Source organism: Rhinolophus hipposideros (genome assembly GCF_964194185.1).
Source record: "Rhinolophus hipposideros genome assembly, chromosome: 1".
Lineage (NCBI taxonomy): Eukaryota > Metazoa > Chordata > Mammalia > Chiroptera > Rhinolophidae > Rhinolophus > Rhinolophus hipposideros.
Genome location: NC_138047.1, coordinates 110,967,955 through 110,992,067, shown reverse-complemented (window position 1 = coordinate 110,992,067; position 24,113 = coordinate 110,967,955). Strand labels below are relative to the sequence as shown.

At 48.3% G+C, this 24,113-nt stretch overlaps 1 protein-coding gene across 6 annotated transcripts in view; it reads left to right on the top strand.

The window, feature by feature from the left end:
• The window catches only part of PCGF3 (polycomb group ring finger 3), a 51,054-nt gene extending 28,905 nt beyond the window's left edge, over positions 1–22,149 (top strand). For 4 of the 6 annotated variants that reach the window (XM_081054027.1, XM_081054029.1, XM_081054031.1 and 1 more), the window contains exons 9-11: positions 4,678–4,815; positions 15,393–15,473; positions 15,938–22,149. In XM_081054027.1, the coding sequence (XP_080910153.1) occupies positions 4,678–4,815; positions 15,393–15,473; positions 15,938–15,985 (267 nt within the window). In that variant the 3' untranslated portion in view covers positions 15,986–22,149. Of the gene's footprint in view, positions 1–4,677; positions 4,816–15,392; positions 15,474–15,571; positions 15,903–15,937 lie in introns of those variants that run through there. The other 2 variants (XR_013993666.1, XM_081054028.1) reach the window with 2 other exon arrangements.
• The last annotated feature ends 1,964 nt before the right edge of the window (positions 22,150–24,113 follow it).

Here is a 24,113-nt window from a genome sequence, read left to right as displayed (position 1 = left end):
GCTCTGTGCCCTGCCCCCTTCCTCTTGGGCAACCCTGTTCCCACAGGTCTGACCCCCTTGCACCAAGCCCCGCTTGTCCCCTCCCTCTCATCCCCGCAGCTCCCTGACACCCTGCCGCCCCTGCAGATGGCTGCCCAGATCTCAGACTAGGAGAGCGTGGTGCTGGGGTGAAGGAAGGCAGAGGGCTGCGGGCCTTGGCCTTCCCGGTTGGGGTGCTCCCTGTGGCAGGGTGTGTCTGCTTGGGCAGCAGTCCCTCATCCCGTGAACTACACAGCCTCTCCCTTTGTGGGTCTCACCAGTGGGATGGGTTTGGGAACACTTCTGTTCACATGGAGGAAGGCTCCCTTTCCTGTTCCTTTTCCCAGAGTGTCTGCCTTGAATGGTGTTGAATTTTATCAGCTTCTTTTCAGCATCTGTTGACATAGTGCGTAATAAACTGCATAGGTATTTATGGTAAACCACTCCTATAGCCATTCTTGGGATAAACTGAATTTGATCTTAAGTTTTAAAACACGTTTCTGGATTTGCTAATATTTATGTAGCATTATGTCTATATACTGAAACTGAGACTAGCCTATACTTCTCCTTTTTTTCATGTGTACATCTGTAGTTTTGGGGTTGAGGTTATCTAAGTCTCACCGCTGGTGAGTCCCTCGTCCCATTTTTTATTCTCTGGGAAAGTCTATATAAGATCGTGAGTGTCAGTTTCGAACCTTTTGTTCCTTTTCTGACTTGAGTTGACACTTCGTATAGTTTCTAACTATACTACTTGGTTCTAAATACTTTTAAATTTTCATTATGATTTCTTTTTTGACCCAGGGTTTTTTTTTTAAAGTACGTATTGAAAATTCTAACCATCAAATCTTTCTGAAAAGCTACAGTAATATTGTGTTATAGGCATTAAGGGAGACTTTAAATCAATGGAATAAATTCTAGAGTCTAGAAATAAACCCTCAGATTTATGGTCTTTGGTTTTCAACAAAGGTGACGAGCCTCTATGCTGGGAGAGGGTAGTTCGTGTTCTTACAAAGGGTGCTGGGATAGTTGGAAGTCCACATGCAAAAGGATTGCTGTATGCCCCTACTTCACACCACGCACAAAGGTTAACTCAAAATATAAGAGCCAACACCTTAAACCTTTTACAAGGAAACACGAGAGAAAAATCTTCAGGACCTGGATTTGGATTTAGGCCTCGAGTTCTCAGATTCAACACCAAGAGTACAATCCATGAAAGAAAAGCGATGACTTAACTTCATCAAATTCAATACTGCTGCTCTATAAAGACACCATTAAGAAAATTAAAAAATAGTTTCCAGACCAGAAGAAAATATTTGCAAATGATATTTCTGGTAAACGACTTGTATTAGAATATATGATTCTTATTGCTCAGTAAGGAGCTAATCCAATTAAGAAATGAGCAAAAGGGGCGGACGAATGGTTCAGTTGGTGAGAGCGTGAGCTCTGAACAGCAGGGTTGCTGGTTCGATTCCCACATGGGCCAGTGAGCTGCACCCTCCACAACTGGAGTGAAGACCACAAGCTGCTGCTGAGCTTCCGGAATTGTGGTCAGATGGCTCAGTTGGTTAGAGCGCGAGCTCTCAACAAGGTTGCTGGTTCGACTCCCACGAGGGATGGTGGGCTGCGTCCCCTGCAACTAGATTGAAAATGGCAACTGGACCTGGAGCTGAGCTGCGCCCTCTACAACTAAGATTGTCTACAACTTGACTTGGAGCTGATGGGTCCTGGGAGAAAACACTGTTCCCCAATAAAGTCCTGTTCCCCTTCCCCAATAAAATCTTTAAAAAAAAAAAAAAAAAGCAAAATATTTCAGCAGAGATTTCATCCAAGAAGACTTCCAAGTGGTTAATAATCACATGAGAAGATGTTCAACATTAGTCACCAGGTAAATATAAATTAAAGCCATATCGAAACACCATTTTACACCCACTGGGATGTCTCTCATCAAAAACACAGCCACTGACAGGTGCAGGCGGGATGTGGAGGGACAAGAGCCTGCACTGCAGGTGGGATGTGAACTCGCACATCCGCCAGGCACAGCTGCTTCTTAGAGTGAAACTTAAAGTAGCCATCTGACCCAGCGGTTCTAGGTGTGTGTGGAAACACCCACACAGAGATTCGAACGTGAGCGTTCCAGCAATAGCCTTCATACCCACCAGCTGATGGCAGATAGACAGAATGCGGTCCATGCACGCGGAGAAGGACCTGTCAGCCGTGAAAGGACAGACTGCTGGTACTTGTCACCGTCCGTACAGATGAAACTCAAAACATTTCACTAAGTGAAGGAAGTCAGATGCTAGAGAGCACACAATGTGTGGTCCCATTTGTGTAAAATGTCCAGAGAAGATGTATGGAAAGCGACAAGGCCAACAATGGTTGCCTTGGGCGGGGGAGACAGGTGGGAGTACTCAGCGATGGGTCCGACGGTGGGAGCTGACGGCTGGAGCTGGAGCGGGGTGCTGGTGGTGGATGCCGAGTTCCTAAAGATCATTGGATTGTGCACTCGAGCCAGACCCGCGAGTGAGCCCGCGGTGCACACGGCACGCAGCGTGCTTCAGGTTGCTCCTCGTTGATTCCGGCTTCATCGCATTGTGGTCACAGAGGCGGGTATGCGTGGTGCCTTCACGTCGGGCCTGGGATGGCGTGCAGCTGCCACCTACACAGAAATGGACCCGTGTCACCACCGCACTGGGTCTGGGCTTCCGTTTAAGTTGGTTCCATCCTTAAGGAGTTTTTCTTACTCAGCTTTCTTTCTTGACGTCTGCTTTATTTAATACCAATATAGCTATGTCCATTTTCCTTTGGTTGATTTGCCTGGTATTTCAGTTAAATATCTTTCTTAAATGTGACTTTTTTATAGCATAGAGCTGGGTTTTAAAAAAAAAAATCAAACCATAAAATTTCTTTAACTCACAAGATAATTTACATTTAGCATGATTACTAGTAGATTTTGAAGGTTTTTGCTTTATTTCTTTCCATTTATATTTTTTATGCTCCTCCCCCACCGTCTTGCCTTTTAATCTCTTTTTTGCCTCTAGTTGGCAATGTATATGTCCTATTTTTATTACGTTGTCACCAAGTTCTAAAATGAATATTTACAGTTTTAAAAAGCCTAAGTTTATATGAGTCTTTCTTTCCCCGAAACACCTCGAAGCCAAGCCCACTCCACTGGGTCCCCCCACTTTACAAGTCAGTCACCCCTCATCTTCCAAATCCCGGGCGGCCGAGGGGCTTCGCTGGCTCAGCTCTCAGCCGGCTCCTTGCAGCTTCCTCCTTCCCGGATTCCGGCTGTTTCTTCTCTGACTACATCTTCTCATTACTTCCTGTCAGCGTCCAAAGCCCTGGTGTCTGGGCTTGGTGGCCACGCCTGGGAGCTGCCCGTCTTTCCCTGCAGTGTGTTCCGAGGTGTCACCGTGTCTGCCTAGGTGCAGGTTTCCTCTTCCTTTGGAGTTTTTCACTTCCTGAATTTGAGGATGGATGTCTTTCATCTTTTTTGGGAGGTCCTATGGCGTTATTTCTTAATTTTGCCTTTCCCTTTTTCTCTGTTCCCTCCGGAACTCCTTTTATGTGCTTGTTAGGCCCTTTTGTCTCTCGTCATGTGTCTTTCCTTTCCTTTATGTTATCATCTTAATAGATACCTTTGTCGCCAAAACTTGTTTTGGGTAATTTACTCAAGTCAGTATTTCAGGAAATTGAACTGTCTTTAGCTAAGAGTAGTCTGTGCTTCAGCCATCCATTGAGCTTTTAGTTTAAGTGAATATGTTTTGTGTTTCTAGACATTGTATTTGGTTAGCTTTTGTATCTTCCTGTTAGTTTTCCAGTGTGTGATTTGCTTTTGATTCATTCTTTCGTATCCATAGTAATTTCAGACAGACATATTTCAGTTAAGTCCTTTGTTAATTCTTTGCCTGAATTTAGGGGTGTGATCGGGCCATCTTTTGGGGTTGCTGCTGGAGAAGGGTGTGCTCGTCAGTGGTGTGTGTGCGGTTCTCAGCAGTCCTGCGTGGCCTGGGGTGCCCTCCGCAGAAGGCTCCCTTTGCATCCACCAGGCAGCCAGGACCTTAGACTGGCTTTTCCTTAGTTTGTGGTCCCTTGTCACATACAACATACTCGAATCTCACAGAACTGTTATCTAGACGGTAACCTGATATTTCAGACTTTGTGCCTTTGCTCACGGTTCTTCTGCCCAGAGTCTGCTCTTCTCTGGCGAGTGCTGTTTCTGTCAAGGCCAGGCACAGTGCTGTGCCCTTTCTGAGCATTATGGTGCACGTGCGGAATGAGTGGTACCTGCTGTGCGGTGTGTGTCCTGCCACTGGAGCGGGTCAGGCCGGGCCGGGTTCCGGGCTCTGTTGGCTTAATGCAGAGGCAGCACATTGCCTACGGTGAGTAAGTCAGTATTGGTTCTCCGTGTTAATAAGAGAATCGACAGTATTAGGTTATATTTCACAAAATCGCAGACAATAGACGGGTTTTAAGATAATGTGTGTAAAATGATTTTGAAAGATTCTTGTTCTACAGTGTTGAGGTCGCAACAGATTTCTCATTTCCAAAAAGCCAGCATTCTTGGATTGAATGAGCCCGTGGCAGCCCAGGGAGGCCTCTGGGCGCAGCCCGGGCACCCTTGGCACTGCCGGCCCACGCGTGTGCTCTCTCTTGAAGGTGAGCATCTGTCTGGAGTGCAACAGCAGCAAGCTCCGGGGCCTGAAACGCAAGTGGATCCGCTGCTCGGCCCAAGCCACTGTGCTGCACCTGAAGAAGTTCATCGCCAAAAAACTCAACCTGTCGTCCTTCAACGAGGTAACAGGCATGCCGTAAACGGAAGCTGTCAGCAGTCGTTTCTCGTGTGTAAAAGTGGCACTTCTAGGTTCTTTGGTTTGTTTTTTTTAAACTTTGGAGGTTTTAAATCAGAAAAAATACATGTCTGTTTTGGCTGCCCCCAGATAGTGTAACAGGAAATAGTAATGGAAGGTTTAGCAACCATGATGGGGGGACCCACTGATCATCGATGAGCATGCTGATGGGGGCCTGATGAGATTGTTTCAAGTGTGTCAGAGATTTTCCTCATGCAGAGGGATTCTGTTCTTCATTTTCACAAATGGGTGGAAGGGTGGGTTGGGTGAATGGGCAGGTAGGTAGATAGACAAGATCCTTGCAAGTTGTGGAATATGCTGCGAATAAAGTGAAACCTGTTGACCCAGTGGTGCACAGTGGGGTTAGGGGAGCACATCAGCGCAGGAGTCTCTGGGGAGCCCTCCTGAGGTGGCAGCGCTCATGCTGAGATATAAATTGTCGGTAGGAGCCAGCTGTGCATGAGTGAGTGCATGCAGGGAGGAGATACTGGGGGCCTGGGGCACGGGGCACAGGATTTGAGGTATATTGTTAAATAGTCCTCAGGCTGTGAGAAAAATGGGTTGTTGGGGTGCAGAAATGGAAGCCAGAGAGGCCAGTTGGAGAGTATCTGTGGCAGGAGTCCCAGGAGAGATGGACCAGGATGGTGCAATGAGGATGGAGAGAAGTGGACGGACTTGCCATGTTTCAGAGAGAGCAGTGGGTTTAACGGTGGCCCCAAAAAAGATATGTCCACATCCAAAACTTGTAAATGTAACCATGTTTGGAAAAAGGATCTTTGGGGTGTAATTAATTTCATGATCTTGAGATGAAATAATTCTGAATTATCTGGTAGACCCAAATCCAATGACAAGTATCCTTACAAGAGTAAGATAGACGGAAATTTGAAGCACACAGAAGGTGATGTGAGGACGGAGACAGACTAGAGGGATGCGGCCACAGCCCAGGGACGCCTGGAACCACGGAGGCTGGAAGAAGCAGGAGGGACCCTCCCCAGAGCCTCTGGAGGCAGCCCAGCCTGTCAGCACCTTGATCATGGACTTCCAGGCCCCATGTCTGTGAGAAAGGAAATTCCTATTGTTTTAGGCCACCAAGTTTGTGGTACTTTGTCAGCTGCCACAGGAAACCAAAATAGATTTTGGTACAAGAAAATGGAGTGCTACAGTAAGAAATACCTAAAAATGTGAAAGTAATAAGAGAATCTTTGGAACTGGATAATAGGTAGAAGCTGGAAGAATTTTGAGAAACAATAAAAAAAAAGCCTAGATCACCTTGAAGAGACTATTGGTAGACATCTGGTGGTTAAAAGTGATTCTGGTGATAGCCCAGAGGAAATGAGAAGCACAGTAGGGAAAAGTTCCTGTCGTCTTAGAGGGTGTGTAGCCCCACAAACAGAATGTCCGTAGAGACAGGAATATTAAAGCCGTTTCTGATGAGAGCTCAGAGGAGCATAGCATTGGAAACAAAAGAGCCACGCTGGTTACACAGTGGCAGAACCATGGCTGAATTGTGTGCTATAGCTGTGTGGAAAACAGAACTTGGAAGTGATGAGCATGGATATTCAGCTGAGGAGATACCCCAGCAAAATGTTGATGGTGTGGTCTAGTTTATTATTCTGACAGTGAAATGCGAGAGGAGAGAGAGGAAATCGGGGAGGAACTGCGAGGTGAAAAGAAGGGAGCGCTTGCTGATCCTGGAAACTTACAGCACGCCTAGTCATATCGCAGTGTCACTGAAGGGATTAGTGGCGTGACTCATGGTGGCCCAACCATCTAGGAATGGACAGGAGTTACCCAGGAGAGATCTGTGGAGCTTCTTCACATCTGATGACCTGGTCATACATGGGACACCCACAGAGTTTCTGAGAATGATGTATCAGGAGAAGCACCACCAGCTTGAGCTGAAGGGGACAGAGATAGGAAAAAATGAGGAAAGGCTATCATACTTCCAAACTTCTAAATGCAGGATATAGGCTTTTACTTGGCTGCAAACATGAGCTACCTTTCAAGAACAAGGAAGAATGACTCCAAAGACAGAGCCCTGGGGCTATAAGGTGAGGCTGTCACAGGCCAAGAGGGCAGAACTTCAACCTACAGTGAGGTGCTCTCTTGAACCCTGATGGGATTTTCCCTGCTGCGTTTCAGACTTACTTGAGACCAATGACCCTGTCATACCTTCTAATATAGCTCCCTTTGGATAGAAATATTTATGCTATGCCTGTCCCACCCTTGTATTTTGAGAGCAGATAACGGTGTTTTCTAGTTTCAAGAGTCCACAGCTGGAGAAGAATTTTGCCCCAGGGTGGATCATACCCAGAGTCTCACATACCTGTTTAATATGATTTAGAAGATAAGGCCTGGGATTTTTGAGATGATGGTATCTAGATGAGATTTTGGAATTTGGAGTTGAGGCTGGAATCAGTTGAGACTCTTGGGGATGTTGGGATGGGGTGAATGTATTTTGCATGTGAGACGGGTCTAGATTTTGGGGTCCAGAACGCAGACTGTTGTACGTTGAATGATTACCCTGACCAAAGGATATGTCCACTTCCTAACACCCAGAACATGTGGTTATGACTTCATTTGAAAAAAGGTCTTTGGAGATGTGTTAAGAATCTAGATATGAAGAGATCATCCTGGATTATCCAGGTGAGCCCTAAATCTAGTGACAAGGGGTCTTATGAGAGAAGGGGAGACACACGTTGAGTCAAAAGATTTTAAAGATACCGTGTTTATCCAAAAATAAGACCTAGCCGGGCCATCAGCTCTAATGCATTTTTTGGAGCAAAATAAGACCGGGTGTTATATTAAGTTTTGCTCCAAAAGACGCATTAGAGCTGATGGTCCGGCTAGGTCTTATTTTCAGGGAAACAGGGTATCACACAAAGTACCTTCTCTGAACACAGTGGATGAAGTTAGAAATCAATAACAAAAGGAAAACTGGAAAATTCACAAAATTGTGGAAATTAACAACACACTTTCAGACAACCAGTGGATCAAAGAAGAAATCAAAGAGAAATTAGAAAATACTTAGAGATGGTCGAGAATGAAAACTGCAAACCAAACCTTATGGGACACGGTGAAAGCAGTGCTAAGGGGGAAATTTATAGCTATAAACAATTAAGTTAAAAACAAGAAAGATCTCAAATCAACAACCTAAATTAACAACTTAAGGAACTAGAAAAAGAACAGACTAAACCCAAAGATAGCAGAAGAGAGGAAATAAAGAACAGAGATAAGCAAATAGAAAAATAGTAGAGAAAATCAATGGTTCTTCAAAAAGGTCAACAAAATTGACTAAGTTTTATCTAGAATAGACTAGGAAAAAACTCAAATTGTTAAAGTCAGAAATGAGAGTAGGGACATTAGTACTGATTCTACAGAAATAAAAAGGATTGTAAGAGAGTACTGTGAACAATTGCACACCAACAAATTGGGAAACCTACATGAAATGGACAAATACCTAGAAACATAAAACTTACCAAGACTAAATCACAAAGAAATAGATAATCGGAATAAACTAATAACTAGTAAGAAGATTGAATCAATCAAAATCTTCCCAACAAAAAAAACCTGGGACCAGATGGCTTCACTGGTGAATTTCACCAAACATTTAAAGAAGAATTAATACCAATCCTTCTTAAATTTCTCCAAAAAAATTGAAGAGGAGGGAACACCTGAAACTCATTTTGTGGCCAGCATGACCAGATTCCACAAAAAACCTTTTAGAACTAATAAATTGAGTTCAGTAAGGTAGCAGGATACAAAGCCAACACACAAAAATCAGTTGCATTTCTATACACAAACAGTGTATAGAAAAGGAAAAGAAATGTCCTGAAAAGGAAATTATAAAAACAGTTCCATTTACAATAGCACCAAAAAGAATTAATTTAACCAAGGAGCTGAAAGACTTGTACAATGAAAACTACAAAAATTGCTGAAAGAAATTAAATAAGACATAAATAAATGGAAACACATCTCATGTTCATGGATGGCAGACTTAATATTGTCAAAATGTCAGTATAATCTGCAGGTGAAATGCATCCCTATCAAAGACCCAATGATGTTTTTCACAGAAATTGCCAAGCTGATCCTGAAATTTATATAGAATCTCAAGGGAACCCAAGTAGCCTGAATAATCTTGAAAAAGAAGAACAAAACTGGAGGACTCACCCTTCCTGATTTCAAAACCTACTGCAAAGCTACAGTAACCCAAACAGTGTGGCACTGACAGGAAGACAGACATACGGACCACGGGAACAGAACAGTCAGCGCCCAAATAAACCCTTGTGTCTATGGTCAGATGATTTTTGACAAGGGTGCCAAGGCCATTCAGTGAGGAAAGGAGTCTTTTCTCTAAACGGTGCTGGGAAAACTGGATATTCACGTGCAAAACAATGCAGTTGGGCCCTTACCTAATACCATCTGCAAAAATTAACTCAAAATGGGCCATTTACTCAAAATACTAAATGTAAGACCTAAAACTGTAAAACCCTTGGAAGAAAACACAGGACAAAATTTTTATGACATTGGCTTTGGCAATGATTTCTTGGATATGACACCAAAGGCACAGATAACAAAAGGAAAAATAGACTAATTGGACTTCAGGAAAATTAAAAACTTTTGTGCATCACCATCCACTGTAAAAAGGCAACCCACAGAATGGGATGAAATAATTGCAAATCATATATCTGATAAAGGATTAATATCCAGAATACATAGAGAACTCCTAAAACTTAACAACCCAACTCAAAACTCGGCGAAGGACTTGAGTCCACGTAGACATTTCTCCAAAGAAGACACACAAATGGCCGACAGCCACATGAAAAGATGCTCCACAGCACTAATCATCAGGGAAAAGCAAATGAAAGCCACAAGGAGACACGACCTCACACCACTGAGGATGGCGCTGTCAGGAACACAGCAGAGACACACGTGCAGGCGGGACGCGGAAAAGGGAGCCCTGTGCTGTCGGCGGGAACGCAAAGCACTGGCCGCTGTGGGACAGTGTGGGGTCCTCAGAAGCTAAACACGGACCTTCCTGTGACCCAGCAATCCACTTCTGGGCATACACCTGGGAATGCAAGAGGGTCTCGAAGAGAGATTTGCACACCCGTGTTCACAGCTGCACTGCTCACTACAGCGAAAATGTGGGAGCCGCCCGAGTGTCCGCGAGCGGATGGTGGGAAGCAAAGGGGGTCCATCCACGCAGTGGGACGCTCTTCGGACTTAAGAAGGAGGGAAACCCTGACACCGCTCCACCATGGATGGACCTTGGGGACACTGTGCTGAGTGAGAAGCCAGTGACCAAAGGACACACACTGTGACCCCACTTACATACTTAGAGTTCTCCAAGTCTTAGAGACAGGAAGTAGGCGGTGGTGCCAGGGGCTGGGGGGTGGGGGGGCAGTTGTGTGTAATGGGGACAGCTTCAGTTTGTTAACTGTAAACAAAGCTTGGTATTCCATCACCAAAAGGGATGTATTCTTGGCAGTCCAGTAGTGCTGCCATGGCACATGCTTCATGGGAAGCCGCAGGAAGCCTGTGAAGGAGGAGAGAACAATTCAGGGCAGGGCGTCCCCACCCTGGAGCCCTGGTGTTGACATCCCTCCGGGCTACCTTCTCTGTCATGCATTTTAGTGTTTCCCTCCTTTCGATGGAGATCTTGCTCTGGAAACATCACTGACCAGTAATCAGGTCTTCCGACTGGCGTGGTCTTTTGTGCCTCTATACCAGAAAGGGCCCCTTCCAAGTGTCGTGTCTCACTTTGGAATGAGGACACATGGACCGGAGTAGCTCGTGTCCAGGTTAGACCAGCACCGGGCACAGCATGACAGCAAGAATACAGAGCTAACTTTAAAACAACGTGACTGAGCCAGTCTACATGGCAACTTAGCCAGAGCCCCAGCCTGCAGGGGCTGCAGCCGGACTCTGCCGTGGGCAGCAGGAGGCTCTTGATGATCCACCCAGCACCCGTGAGACTCCCCCTTTCATAGCAGCTTGGGAAATGCAGAAAAGGGAGGAACAAAACAAAGTGAGAAACAACTGTAGGAAAAGGCTGTGCGGTCGCTTTGGAAAGTTGTGTCCTTCGGAGGCTGCCTGCTTCCATTTTAAGACAGCTGTGGTTTCTGGTCACCAGACCGTGTGCAGTTCCCTGGCTTCTCAAGGTGTGACACACGTGTGTGTGCAAGAGTCTGCTCCCGGAGTTCAGCCGCACAGCGGAGCTTGCACAGCTCCTGACGGGGCCCCTTCCAGCGAGGCTGGCGGGAGTCTGCGTGGAGGTGTCTTCCAGTAAACCAGGTCCTCAGGTTGCAGAGTGTGGGGTTCGGGGTTTCTGTCTCCTCGGAGCACGACTGTCCCAGAACATGGCCGTCTTCGATAGAAGCAGTTAGGCCATCACAATAACAAAGTGTGTTTTCTCCATCAACTGTGGATGGAAGGCGGGGGCCAGGTGCACGGGCCGGCCCATGATTATGTCCGGAGCTGCGCGTCTCTGAGCCCAGAGGGGTGGGTGTGGGCAAGGCTTGGGCCCAGGTACCTGGAGGCTGTCCGCACATTTTACCAGCTGAGTCTTAGTAATGCGGCCAGTGCGTTGGACTAAACCTGAGGGTTGAGGGTGGTCAGCGCGTGAAAGTGTAAAACCGGCCAAACGGCACAGACTTTTTGAAGCACCTGACCAGTAAAGGGGGTTCCCCAGCCCGGTGCAGTTTGAGAGGGAGCCCCACGTAGGATAAGCGTCTCTAACATGACTTCAGCCCAGAAGAGGCAGCGGCCTGTCCACAGGGTGGCTGCAGGCCAGTGAGAGAACACAGATGGTGACTGGGACGTGTATCCCTGAGATGGGGTCTGCCTGAGATCCCCTCACCACCCTCCCGGGTCTCCCAGACATTTAAACTGTCCAGGGCAGTGTGGACCGGTGCCCTGGGCGGGACGTTGCTCAGGCGAGACAGCGAGGTCGGTGCTTTTCACGGCCTTGCTAATACCTCCCCACCACTGTGAATTCTCGAGTGCTGTCATTCTGTGAACGGAGCCGTGGTCTAGGGCAGGTACAAAGGTCAGAAGTGGGAACTAGATTCCGCAGGACAGGGGTGTTATCTCGTCTGGTCTAGCTTTCTCCTTTATCAGACCAGCAATTGGATTTCCAAGCTCGTTTTTCCTTTTCTGAAGCCAGTTGTGGGCCTCTCTGGACAGTTTTCCTAAATTACCCGCTGCGCAAATATCCGTTCACACGAGGACAGAGGTTTCACTGCTGCTGGTTCCTAGCAGCACGGTGACCAGGTGATCTCCTGTATCTTCCAGTCAGGCTTTAGAATGTCCTGGGACCATAATAGTAGCTGAAGCAGCAGGTAACAGTATAGCCTCCAACAGTTCTCAAACACACAGGCCACTTTCAATTTTGTTTCCACTGAAAGTAAAGAAGGCACGTTCTACAGCGGTCAAAGTCGTGCGCCTGTCCGCAGACAGACCCACTGTCAGCATAGGCGTGGGCAGCGTTCCCAGGCTAAAATACAGCCCACGGGAGCACAAATCATCCACGTGGCCAGGCTGGTGGCCACAGAGGACAGTGCTGCCTCGGGAGACGTCGCAAGGAGTTCGGGCAGCGCGCCCAGCACAGGGCTTGCCGCTGTCATCATTAAACACAGACCTGCTGTCACCAGGAGGAACGGACGTTCCCCGCCAGGAAAGGAGGTGACCCAGCAGTGTTACAGTTGGGACGAGCTGATTGTCTATTCTGATGGCTACTGTCAAATTCCAGGATGATTTCCCCCTTTCAGAATAAGAAATTCCGGCACCATACTTCTCTAGGAAGTCTCGGCCTGCCAATGAGTGGGAATGGGGGGCTCAGGAGAAAAGGATGGGCACCCCTAAAGGGCCTGAATGAAAGGGGACAGGTTCAGAGGCAGGAACCTATATGGGGTTGATTTGAACTCCGAGGTGGGGCTGCTTTACAGCTGTGGGGTTGAGAGTGTGGCTCCAGGGTCCAATAAGGACAGAGAAAGAATCATTCCCAATTTGGAGAAAAGTTTCTCCACGCCGATTATGAGGGATGGTTGGGAAGAGCCCTGTACTTCTCAGGGCCCCATCACTGGGGGTTAGCGGACCTTGGGAAGGCTGGCTAGAGGACCGAAGGCCCCTGAAGTGCTTCCGTTGTGACAGTCTCTTTTCCGGTGTCCTGGCTTTTTGTAGTAATGGCAGAAGCCAGGAGACTTTGGGTTTCGTACAGGTGCCTTCCTTCATTTGCCAGGGCTGAAAATTTAAAATCTTAGCCGTCTTCCTTCTGGGGGGCTCACCTAGGTGCGAGCAAGCTGATTGGCCAGATTAACCAAATCTGTAGTGGCGGGGTTTCCCAATCCATCTCATCTGAAAGGGGAGGTCTCGGCTCAGCCTGCTAAACGCAGGAAAAGGCTACGAGTGGGTCAGCAGCTGAAGGAACACCAGAGTCGTCTCTGAAAACCATCTGAGCTCGATTATAAGTCACAAGCTCCAGGCTGAGTTCTTTCCCGTCAGCAGGCTTTGGGGAGGTGCTGTCACCGCTCAGTGGAGCTCAAGAATGAGTTTTCTAGCTTTTTCCCCAAAATCGGATTTTGTTTTACTAAATCCCTTTTGGCATGTTCCCATCAGGCAAGTCTCATCCAGGTCCGACCCGACCAGCATAAGAGCTGGCTGACATAAAGCAGAAAGGCCGGCAGGCAGGTCCGAGTAAGTGCCACACTCCTTAGTGACTCTGTGTCGCTCCTGTCACCTTACAAGGTTGTCTGACTGCTTTAGTCCAGGGACATAGGAAACTTGGGGCCTAAAGGTCGTCCTGAGGGTGTAAGTCTAAGGGGCAGGTCCTGGGGGGGGGGGGTGAAGGGAACTCAAGGCCCCCAGGCTGCTTTCTCTTTCTCTAACGTCCAGTCGCTCAGTTAATTCTAAAACTATTTTGCAAAGAGGCAATTTCAGGTTCCTGATAACTTTTGGAGGCAAAATGCTGCTGGGAATGGGCATCCGTTCAGTGCCAGGACTGCCCAACTTGGTTTTCAGAAAAGGAAGTTTGGGGATCTCAGAGGTTCCCCGTAGTAACCATTGATGTCAATTATTTTTGGTCACATCAGTCCATTTAGTTAAAGATGTACATTCAGGGGACCATGGTTTCTAAATGAATTCGGCTGGGGTCCCTGGAGGAGGGACTGAAAATACTCAGGTACCTGAGACGCCATTTTTCCGAGGCTTTTCTCCAGCACAAGGGCCCAGATGCCCTAAAACAGTTCAAGAAGCTGTGGGCTCAGTACTAGCCAGTGTCACCAAGGACAGCCTGGCCCCAGTGGGGTCGGCAGGCAGTGGAACAGCCAGTTCTGAGAGGAGGCCTGCTCCTGAAAGGGGCAAAGGCTGAAGCACACGGTCAGCGGAGCCATGTGGTTCCTGACAGAATCAGACCAACGGCTAGCGCCTTTCCCATGAATGCTACCCGGAAGCTGATGGGAAGTTTGCGGAGCCCCAGAAGCAGTCTGGTCCCTGCGGGTGTCAGACCAGAGTGCCCACCGAGCCCCTGAACAAACAAGGCCTTTTAACAACAGCAAGCTGCGGACAGTTCCCACGTAAGCCTGAAAGCATGAGGACACAGAAAGCAGAAACTGGCCAGAGGAGGCTGGCCTGCGGCCCCCGGGCCAGGGGGACAGAGCTCTCGCAGCTCTGTGGGCACGGGCACCTGTTTGTCCCCAGCCTGCACCATCGGGGGTCTTCTCTGGACGAGCCCCCACTAGGCATTCCATCACCAGAAGGATTTATGCATGGAAAGTCCTCAGCTTTTCAGGAAGTGAAACAGTTGTGTGGCACTATAATGGTGGATACATGTCGTCACACATTTGTCCACACCCACCAGGAGGGAACCTGCCAGGACCCAATGATGACGAGTCAGTGTAGGGTCATCGACTGTACCAGACGCCCACTGTGATGGCTGTTGGCTGGGGAGGCTGTGTGTGGGGGGTGGGGGGTGAGACTTCTCTGTACCTTCTGCTCAATTTGGCTGGGACCCTAAAACTGCTCTAAAGATACTCTTTGTTTACAAAAAAGAAAGGAAAAAGACTGTTTGGGGAGCCCATTACCTTTTTCTACTGGGTGAGAGGGACAAGCTTGGCCAAGAGTGGGCTGGGATTGGGGGAGCGGGGTGCTGGGGGTGAGAGCAGCCTGGGGGCTTTCAGAGCGGGTGTGGACGGGGACCCCGCGGGCGGGTGTGGAGGGGGACCCCGCGGGCGGGTGTGGACGGGGGCCCCCCGCGGGCGGGTGTGGACGGGGGGCCCCCGCGGGCGGGTGTGGACGGGGGGCCCCCGCGGGCGGGTGTGGGTGACCCCCCGAGGTGCTCTGGGCCCCCAGGTTGATGAGCGGGCTTTCCCAGTGCTCCTTCCCACCGTGAGTGCTACCCCCACAATGAGGGCACATGGCTTGTAGCTGACAAGCACTTGGGACCTGAGGGGCCCAGTGGATGTGGACCAGCCTTTGTGCTGAGTGCCAGCAGCCCCTCTGACCTAAGACTTCTCCTCCCACCAGCTGGACATTTTATGCAATGAGGAAATCCTGGGCAAGGACCACACACTCAAATTTGTGGTTGTCACGAGATGGAGATTCAAGGTGAGGCATGTGACTTTGTGATGATGTGTGTTATCTGACTTGCAGTGTGCTGGGAGTGGCAGCTGCTGTCCTATGCATGTTTTTATGTGAAAGTTTAGAAATAGTGATCCTGTCACGGATCGCTGTGAAACGCAGTTACTTTGAAATCATCAACCCTGGAGTCACCAGGCCTGGCTCTGACTCACCCCAGCCCTGCTGGTCGAGGTGAGCACCGCCCTGCGGTGAGTGGGGAGCACGTGGCCACCCTGGAGCCTGAGCACCTCTTTGTGAAACAGGGCCCAGATGGGTGGTACCCGTCTTCCAGGTGGCCGCCCGGGGGTGGGGGAAACAGCCAGGGCTCTTGGAGGGCAGGGTCGGGGTGGGGGCAGGGCTCAGCCCGGTCTCCTGGGTCCCCGGCCCCACGGCACGTCACGGCCGACGGCGTGCGCCCTCATTGCGGAGTGCTGAGCCAGCCTGTCTTGCAGAAGGCGCCCCTGCTGCTGCACTACAGACCCAAGATGGACCTGCTGTGAGCAGGCGGCACAGACTCGGCCGCCGGGGCCCCAGCGTGTAGCCGGCGGGACCACGGCCGCCGCGCTTTGGGATGCTGCCTCTGGGTGTCCTGCGGACCACATTTCTGAATAGAGAATATTTATAACTTTTGTACACGAGAACTCACATTCAACGAGACACTACCAGCACCACGGTGGTGACAGCACCACGGTGACAGCACCACGGTGACGAGATGCTGAGACACTTCACAGAGCTGAGTAGCACTCGCCGCGTCCTTCAGTTTCCAGACCAGAGTGACACATGCAGTGGTAGCGTGTTCCTTCCCCACACATGCCCTTCGCTGGCTTCCCAGGTCTTGCAAATCTTGGTCGTTTCTGTTCAGTTTATGACTTAGGTTTCATGGTAAGCCTCAAACACACTTGTATGTTTATTGAATCCTTCCTAAGTTATTGAAAAAGTATCTTTTTATGAATGACGATATTTATGTTGCCTTTAGTTTCCTGCAGACTCAGAAGACGTGTAAAAACCTAATGTACAAGCGTACCCAAAGAGATGGCCGTGGACACTGCGCGTTGGCCGTGCGGCTTAGTGGCCCCACGGTGCAGCCCAGCGTTGCCAGCAGCTCCAGGCCCCCGTGAGTGGCCCGGGCCGAGCAGCCCCACGCTGCTTTGCAGAACAGTTCTGGTTCTTACAAATTACTTTGGTGATTGACTAGTGCAGTGCCACCACTCACTGTCCTGCGTGTTCTCCCCAATTTCATTGTGCTGAAGAGACATGCCAGCGTGGCGGGGGCTTCTCCTGGGAAGGTGCATCCAGTGGATGAGGGGCTGGCAAGGACACCAGGTCCCCAGATACCCACTCTGTGGGGGGGACGGCTCCTGTGTCCGAAGGGGCTTTTTCAGTTCCATAATGACCTAACATGCCAGTCACGGGCAGCACACACTCTGTTAGCCCAAGTGTTAATACTCTCTCCTCCCAAGTGTTAATATTTTTGTGGGATTGGAGAATGAACTCTGTGCCAGCATACAAATATTTGTTCCTTTAAAGGAGCAGCTTGGGACGTGCAAGACAGGAAGGAGGAGAGGGAGCCCTTTTCCCGAGTAGCCACGGTGCCGTCCTGGAGCTCTGTGGTCCGTTGTTTGCGTGTCCCCAATCCCTGGTGACCCTGTGGTCCGCAGCCCCACCCCCTGCCTCCGCTGGTGTCCTGAGGGCCGGGTTTTCCATGAAGTATTTCCCTTTAGTGACTAGAGTTTTTTTCTGCAATTTGCTTTACAAGTTACAGTTGGGCTCAACGCCATTCAGGTGTGTTTGTTTTCTTCCGCTTCATGAATGTCGGAAGCAGCTACTCATGAGACCTGATGTTAGTGATGACAGAAACATTCAAGTTAATCCAACTCCAGCGATTGTAACGTAAGGCCTTTAAGGACGTCAAAACAAGTTGTTAGGAATTGGTCAAAATACACCTCTTTATTTCGACCCTTTCACTCCCAGTTCTGTTTGGATTGTCCAGTTACCTAAGCTCGCTGTTCACCCAAATCGTTTTTCGTTACTACACAGGGTTTACTGATAGGTGTGTATGAGTAAATATTACCTGTCTACCTCAAAACACACATTACTGCTGAAGCGTTCTGTAAAACACCAGTTAGCACAGTGCGGTCTGAAGTGTAACATTAGGACGGAGGTACATTCCTGTGCGGTGAAGTGAGCACCCAAATTCAAAGAGTCCGGTCACGGCTCAGATGCGGTGGCGGGAATAATCTCATGATACATATTTGTAACTTTGTACTATCTTTGAAATCACTTGAATTTGCTATGGTGCTAAGTTGATATATTTAAACAGAGGGAGAGATGGAGGTAAGTGGGAGCCAGTGCCCACGTCACAGCTGGTTGCTGACCACTCTCGTGTGACCCCGCTTTTGTAATCGAGTAACCTGATGAAACCTCAGCAGCAAAAGTACTTATTTTTCTAAGATTTCCTTGAGCAGACTGTTCCCCACAGGGGGGTTCCCGGTGCCCTGCCCCTGTCTGACGCAGCCTTGTCACTGGAGCTCAGCGAGCCCCGTGGGGAGGGACAGCGCAGGGGGCTCCTTTCATCAACATCAAAAGGCTGACTTTCATTTTTTCCAGCATGAAAATCAGGATCAGTGAGTGGCTGGATCCTATTAGGTTTGTTCTAACAGATGGAGTTACCGTGAGGTCGTTGTCACAGCTGTCTGTGCTGGTGAAACAGGCTGTCCTGTCACCGTCGTCACCGCAGTGCGTCCTGTCAGCAGCAGTGGGACCGCCACCCAGCGCTCAGTCCCACCAAAACGGTTTTCATGAAAATAGAAAATTCAGATAGAATATATAATATTGAATTTAAGATTTGGGGGGTTAAGAAAGAAAACTTAACTTTATAAAATTATTTATTCTATTTTAAGCCGTCTATCATATTTTCCCATCCAGTTGTTTGGTTTCAGTGGTCCAGCTTTATTTACAGGCATATAACATGAAATTGTGAGATGTTTTGCAAGCTTCTTTTTACTTTGAGTCGTTTTGATTTGTTGTCGTCGTTCTCTGCGGATGAAGAGCTTTGCTCATGCTTTTGTGCAATAGGTCCCAGCGTGCGCTCGTCAGATGCTGTTCACGGTAATGGGCGTCCCCTTGCGAGGGAGTGTGGGTGGAATTGCAAAGCCTGTACCTTCAGCCACGTGGTTTTTCCTTTCTCATTGTTGTTATTGTGAGAACGCCATTACTGGGCTGTGCGTGTGCCTATACAGTGTACCCATCAGCAACATTTGAAAACAGTGACCCAGCAGGCAGCTGTGCAGTGACGTGCAGCGCTCCCTAGCCTGGCCACACGGCCGCCGTGGCTCCCAGGGCCCTGGACATGCAGAGGTGACGGGGCTGCTTCCCACGACCTCCCTGCTGAGTCTTTAGAAACCATTTAGTTTTTCCTGAGAGCACAGGCATTTTCCAATGATTTAAAATGTGTCATTGGGTCAAATGTCCTGAGACTGAGCCAGCTGACCTTGACGCTATGTGTGGACATTTGATGTGTTCTCAGGACATCGAAGATAACGGGAGTGCAGGTAGCAGGTCAAAAATCCAGTCTGTTTGCTCAGGAAATCACACACTCCAGCGTCACCTGCGACCTTAGCCCGACACCCCAGTGTGTGTCTGCCTTGCTAGCTAAGTGAACTGAGCACGTTGGGATAAGTAGATGAGGAAACATCATTCAAACGACACCACTGTCTTTACAAAGACTGTCCTGCCAGCCCAGGCGCCCCTCCCTCATCAGCGTGACTGCCCTCATCCTGTGGGACTCCCTGGGTCCCAGAGCACATCTGAGGGATGGACTGAAGTCTGCGTGTCCCCTAACATGTGTGTAGCGTTACTGTAAGTGTCTGTTCCAACAACTTAGAATTGGGAATAAGAAAACCGTGTTTTCCCAGACGGTGTAGGGTTTAGGTGAGAGCTCACCACCAGCCTGCTGTCACACGTGGCACCATGGCAGCTGTCGCGGGTTATGGAGATGACAATGCAGATACATATTTTTGACTGTTTAATTTGAAAGTTTACATTTTTTATGCTTTGTGTTGGTGTGTAATTTTTGTACTATTGGTGGCTAGTTTTTGTCTAAAATCTTTTTTGGAATATTGCTTAAATGTTTTGATTTTATGACAGTGAAGCTTGTATTCAGTGTTTTGCCAATTAATATTATATGCTTGTAATAAAAGCAAGAGGAAAACTTAACTAAATTTCTTTCAGGCTGGAGATGTATTATCTAGAGCATTTGGAAGAGCGTAAGATAGGTGGGGACAGTGTGAGGACAGCCTGGTCCCTCCCTCACTGCAGCCCTGAGTCCACAGCCCAGCCACCTCGCTCCACATGGCCTTCTGATGTCACCTTGGACGCAAAACTTATTAACTCGGTGCAGTATTTGGTACCAGAGTTTTGGCGGCAACCATGTGTATGGTCCCCTCAGTCACCTGTTTGCTTGGAGATTGTGTGCTATGGCTTAGAGCGGGTGTGCCAGCAGGAGAGCGGGGCCGCGGCCGGTGCGGTCCAGGGGCAGTAGACCCCACGTCCAGCTCCAGCAAGGGTGCAGGGACACCCACCACACTGGGGACACACCTACACACGCCCCCAGAACAGTGTGAGTCTGGGCACCCCAGGGGCCCCATCAAGTCAGCACTTGTATTAACCATGACAGACCATTTGGAGGGGGAAAGTACTGTGCTCAAAATCTCAATTTTCACCCCAATAAATTAAAAAGAAAAAAAATCTCAATTTTTAAAGGGTAAGTAATTCTCAGCAATCTTGAGAATCTGAGTTACAAAAAGGGAGAGTATGGTGACCAAAATTATGTTGGCTCATGGGTTTCAGGTCAGTAAACTCCAAAGCTAGGTCAGTTAAGAAACTGACGTAACTGATTTTATTTATTTTCGGTAAGTCATTTACTCCATCTTACAAATGTCAGAATGTTGGTCACAGCCACATGTAAATGCTCCTGTCATTTAGATACTGGAGTAAAATGCAGGGGAGTCTCACAACGAGGCCCCCCTTGCTGGTCGTTCACGTGGGCAGGTTGCGAGGTCTTGTGCCCAGTCGCCCAGTGAGGTTGGGGGCACTGAGGGTCTGACGGCTTTGGGCAGACTGTCTTAGCTCTGCCCGTAGACGTGGTCATCATCCCAGGAGAGGCAACTCTGGGGGTGGTTGAGCAGCCCATTGAGCGGTTCTGGGTTCTCGGTGCCCCATGGCCTCTGCAGACGGCAGCATGTGACCCTCTGCTGCTCCCATGTAGCTTTGGCAGGCGCCTTTGTGTCACCAGTGTGGTTCTGTGTACACAAAAATGTACAAGTCCCATTAAACCGTAAGTGCCATTACACATATGTGACTGCGTGTCTCCTGAAGGTAACAGGCGCACAGAAGAACCGGTGTTGGCGCTGCCTCACGTCACCTGCTGTGTGGCCAAGGATAAGTCTCCCTTTGACTTTCAGTTCTTCAGGATGAAACCCCCAGCAGGTGTGACTAACCCCTCCTAAGGGGCCGCGGTGGGGTGGGGCTGCCCGATGCACACTGCCTGCATCACGTCGTGTGGCCCTGTGCTAGTTACACTGAAATACAACTGCGCACACGAGTAGCAGCCCCTGCAGAACGCACGAGGCCACTTGGCACCTTCTGCTCCCGTCTCCTGGGAGGGACGTGTCACCGCTTAATTGTCTGGATTTTATGTGGATGTACATGAACAGGTTACTCGACCATTACGTTTATTCATGTGGCTACGCTGTGCTGGGCACTGTGAAAACTGTACCTTCTTCAAGAACATTTTTAGTCAAAAATCTTTTGAAGGGTAAAAGGCTCTGGCCTTTATAATAGATGGACCAGCTGTGAAAAGTGCTGGGACTGAGAACAAACTACTGCTGGCGGCTAAATGCTTCGCCCACTTGGGAGGCCCAGACCGGCATGAGTTCTGAGTTCTGGTGGCTGAATTGGACCCTTCCATCGTCTGTAGGACCCCAGGCTCCGAGGGTGCGGGGGTGGGCCGAGGCCCCTGAAGGATGGCGGGGGTGGTCCCCTAGTGTTGGCCCCCTGTTGTTGGCTTTTTGGTGCCCACCAAGTGGCATGTTTGTGTTCAGATCCACTTTCACAATCTCCAGAAGAGCTGCCACGTTGTCTTGAGAATTCTTACATATTTCTTGTCTGGTTTGTGTCACTTGTCCCTCAGGGCATGGTGGCCTGGCCCACATGTTCCTGGGTTACTGTGGAAAGAGAAGACATGGACGCTGGTGCCGAGCCTGCTGCTCTGAGAGGCCCTGGGGGCTGTTGTCCACGTGGTGGTCAGTCCCAGCCAGCACTGAGCCTCTCTGACACCTAGACCTTTGTTCCATTGTGGTTCAAGCCCCCTCCTGGGGCCTCTGGGAAATGTTAGTTGGTGGTGACAGCAAGCACACCGTGTTTCGGATTTAACAGGAATAGTCAGTGCCTCCATTGAAGCATGATTGTTTTTGTTGTTTTGTTTTAAGGAGGGCACAGCTCACAGTGGTCCATGCGGAGATGGAACCGGCAACCTTGGTGTTATCAGCACCGCGCTCTAACCACCTGAGCTAACTGGCCACCCCCCCACCCCAAAGCATGATTGTTGAGGGGTTTTGATAAATACCTCTTACAAGTCGAGACATTTCCTTCTGTTACAGATTACTAAACATTTTAATCACGAATATGCTAATTTTGTTTTATTTTTTAAATTAAAAATTTTAAATTAACCTTTCGTTTTTGAAGTTTAACACATATATAACTTGTTTCCCTGAAAATAAGACCTAGCCGGACCATCAGCTCTAATGCGCCTTTTGGAGCAAAAATTAAGACCCAGTCTTATTTTACTATATTATATGACAGGGTCTTATATAATAACATAATATAATGCAATATAATCAATATAATATAATACAATACTGGGTCTTATGTTAATTTTTGCTCCAAAAGACGCATTAGATAGAGCTGATTGTCCGGCTAGGTCTTATTTTCGGGGAAACAGCATAGATTCATGTAATGACCACCACAGTCAGGACACAGTGCCCCCTCCCCAAGTCCTCAGCCTGACCGTTGTTGCCACACATGCCCCTACCCATAACTCTGGCGGCCACTGATCCCCTGTGTTAAATAATGCTGGCTTTTCAAGATGCCGTATAAGCAAAGTTGTGCATATGCAAGCTTTTGAGACTAGATTCCTTCCCAGTGAGACCATCCATGCTGCTGCATGTATCAGCATTTCCCCTTTTTCATTGCCAAGTAGCATCCAACAAGTCGACATACCAACTCACATTCCACTCACATGGCAGGTTTTTGCATTTTCAGTTTTCGATGATCGTTAATCGAGCCGCTGTGCACCCTCAGGAACAGGTTTGCGTGTGGACAGAATGTTTTGTTTTCCTACAGTAGAATTGCTGGGTCACATGGCGAGTGTCTAGCTTTGTAAGCAAGCTGCCAGTGTCTTCCTGAGGGGCAGGCCTGCTCTGCGTCCCCAAGAGCAGGCATGAGAGTCCAGGCACTTCCTGTCCTGTCCTCAGTGTTCTCTGGGACCCTCACCGTCTCTGGAGGTGTGACATAGTTTCTCATTGTGGCGTGGCCTTGCATTTTCCTGATGGCCACTGGTGTCATACCAGTGCTCGTTCGTCATCATGTCATCTTTGCTGCAGTGTCTCTGCGTGTCTTTTGTCCACTATTGATTCAGTTATTTTCTTATTGTTGAGTTGGAGAGGTATTCCTAAGTTGGGTGTGTGCTTTGCGGACATTTCTCCCAGTCTGTAGCTGGTGTTTTCATTCCTTTGACACTGTCTTCAGCAGATCAAATGTTTTTAATTTGGATGAAGTCTAGTTTATCGTATTTTTCTTTTATGGATTATGCCTTTGGCATAATGTCTAAGAACTCTGTCAAATGCTGGGTTACAAAAATATTGTCCTGTTTTCTTGTAAACATTTTAGTTTTATGTTTTACATTTATGTGTGACCCGTTTGCGGTGATTGTAAGGGGTAAGGTTCAGCTGTTTGCATGTGGACTACCAGTTGTTCCATCAGCGTTTGTTAAAAAGACTGTCCTTTCTCCACTGAACTGCTTTAGCACGATGGTCAGAGATCAAATTGCCCTATTTATGTGGGTCTGTTTCTGGACTCTAGTCTGGCCACTGACCTGAGTGTCTGTCCTTTTGCCAACGCCACACTCCTGATTGTTGTTGTGTTATTGAAAACATCAAAATTAGGTAGCATGATTCATGTTTTTCTCTGTAAAAATGATTTTAGCTGTCTTCGCTTCTTTACCCTTCCATAGTAATTGCGAATCATCTTATCTGTAGCTAAAGTGTCCTACTGGAATTTTTGAAACTGAGTTAATTCTGTGGATCACTTTGGGGGAGTTTGACCTCCTGACTGTGGAGTCTTCCAGCCTATGAGCATGTTACATCTCTCCACTTATGTGGGTCATCTTTAGCTTCTTTTATCAGCATGTTGTAGTTTTCAGCATATAATCCTGTATGTGTTTGGTTAGCTTTATACCTAAGTCTGACTGCCAGCCTTTCTCTCTCCCTCTCTCTCTTTCTTTCTTTTAAGGAGGCTATTGTTTTCAATTTCAATTTCCAATTGTTCATTGTGTTTTATTTCTTGTATATA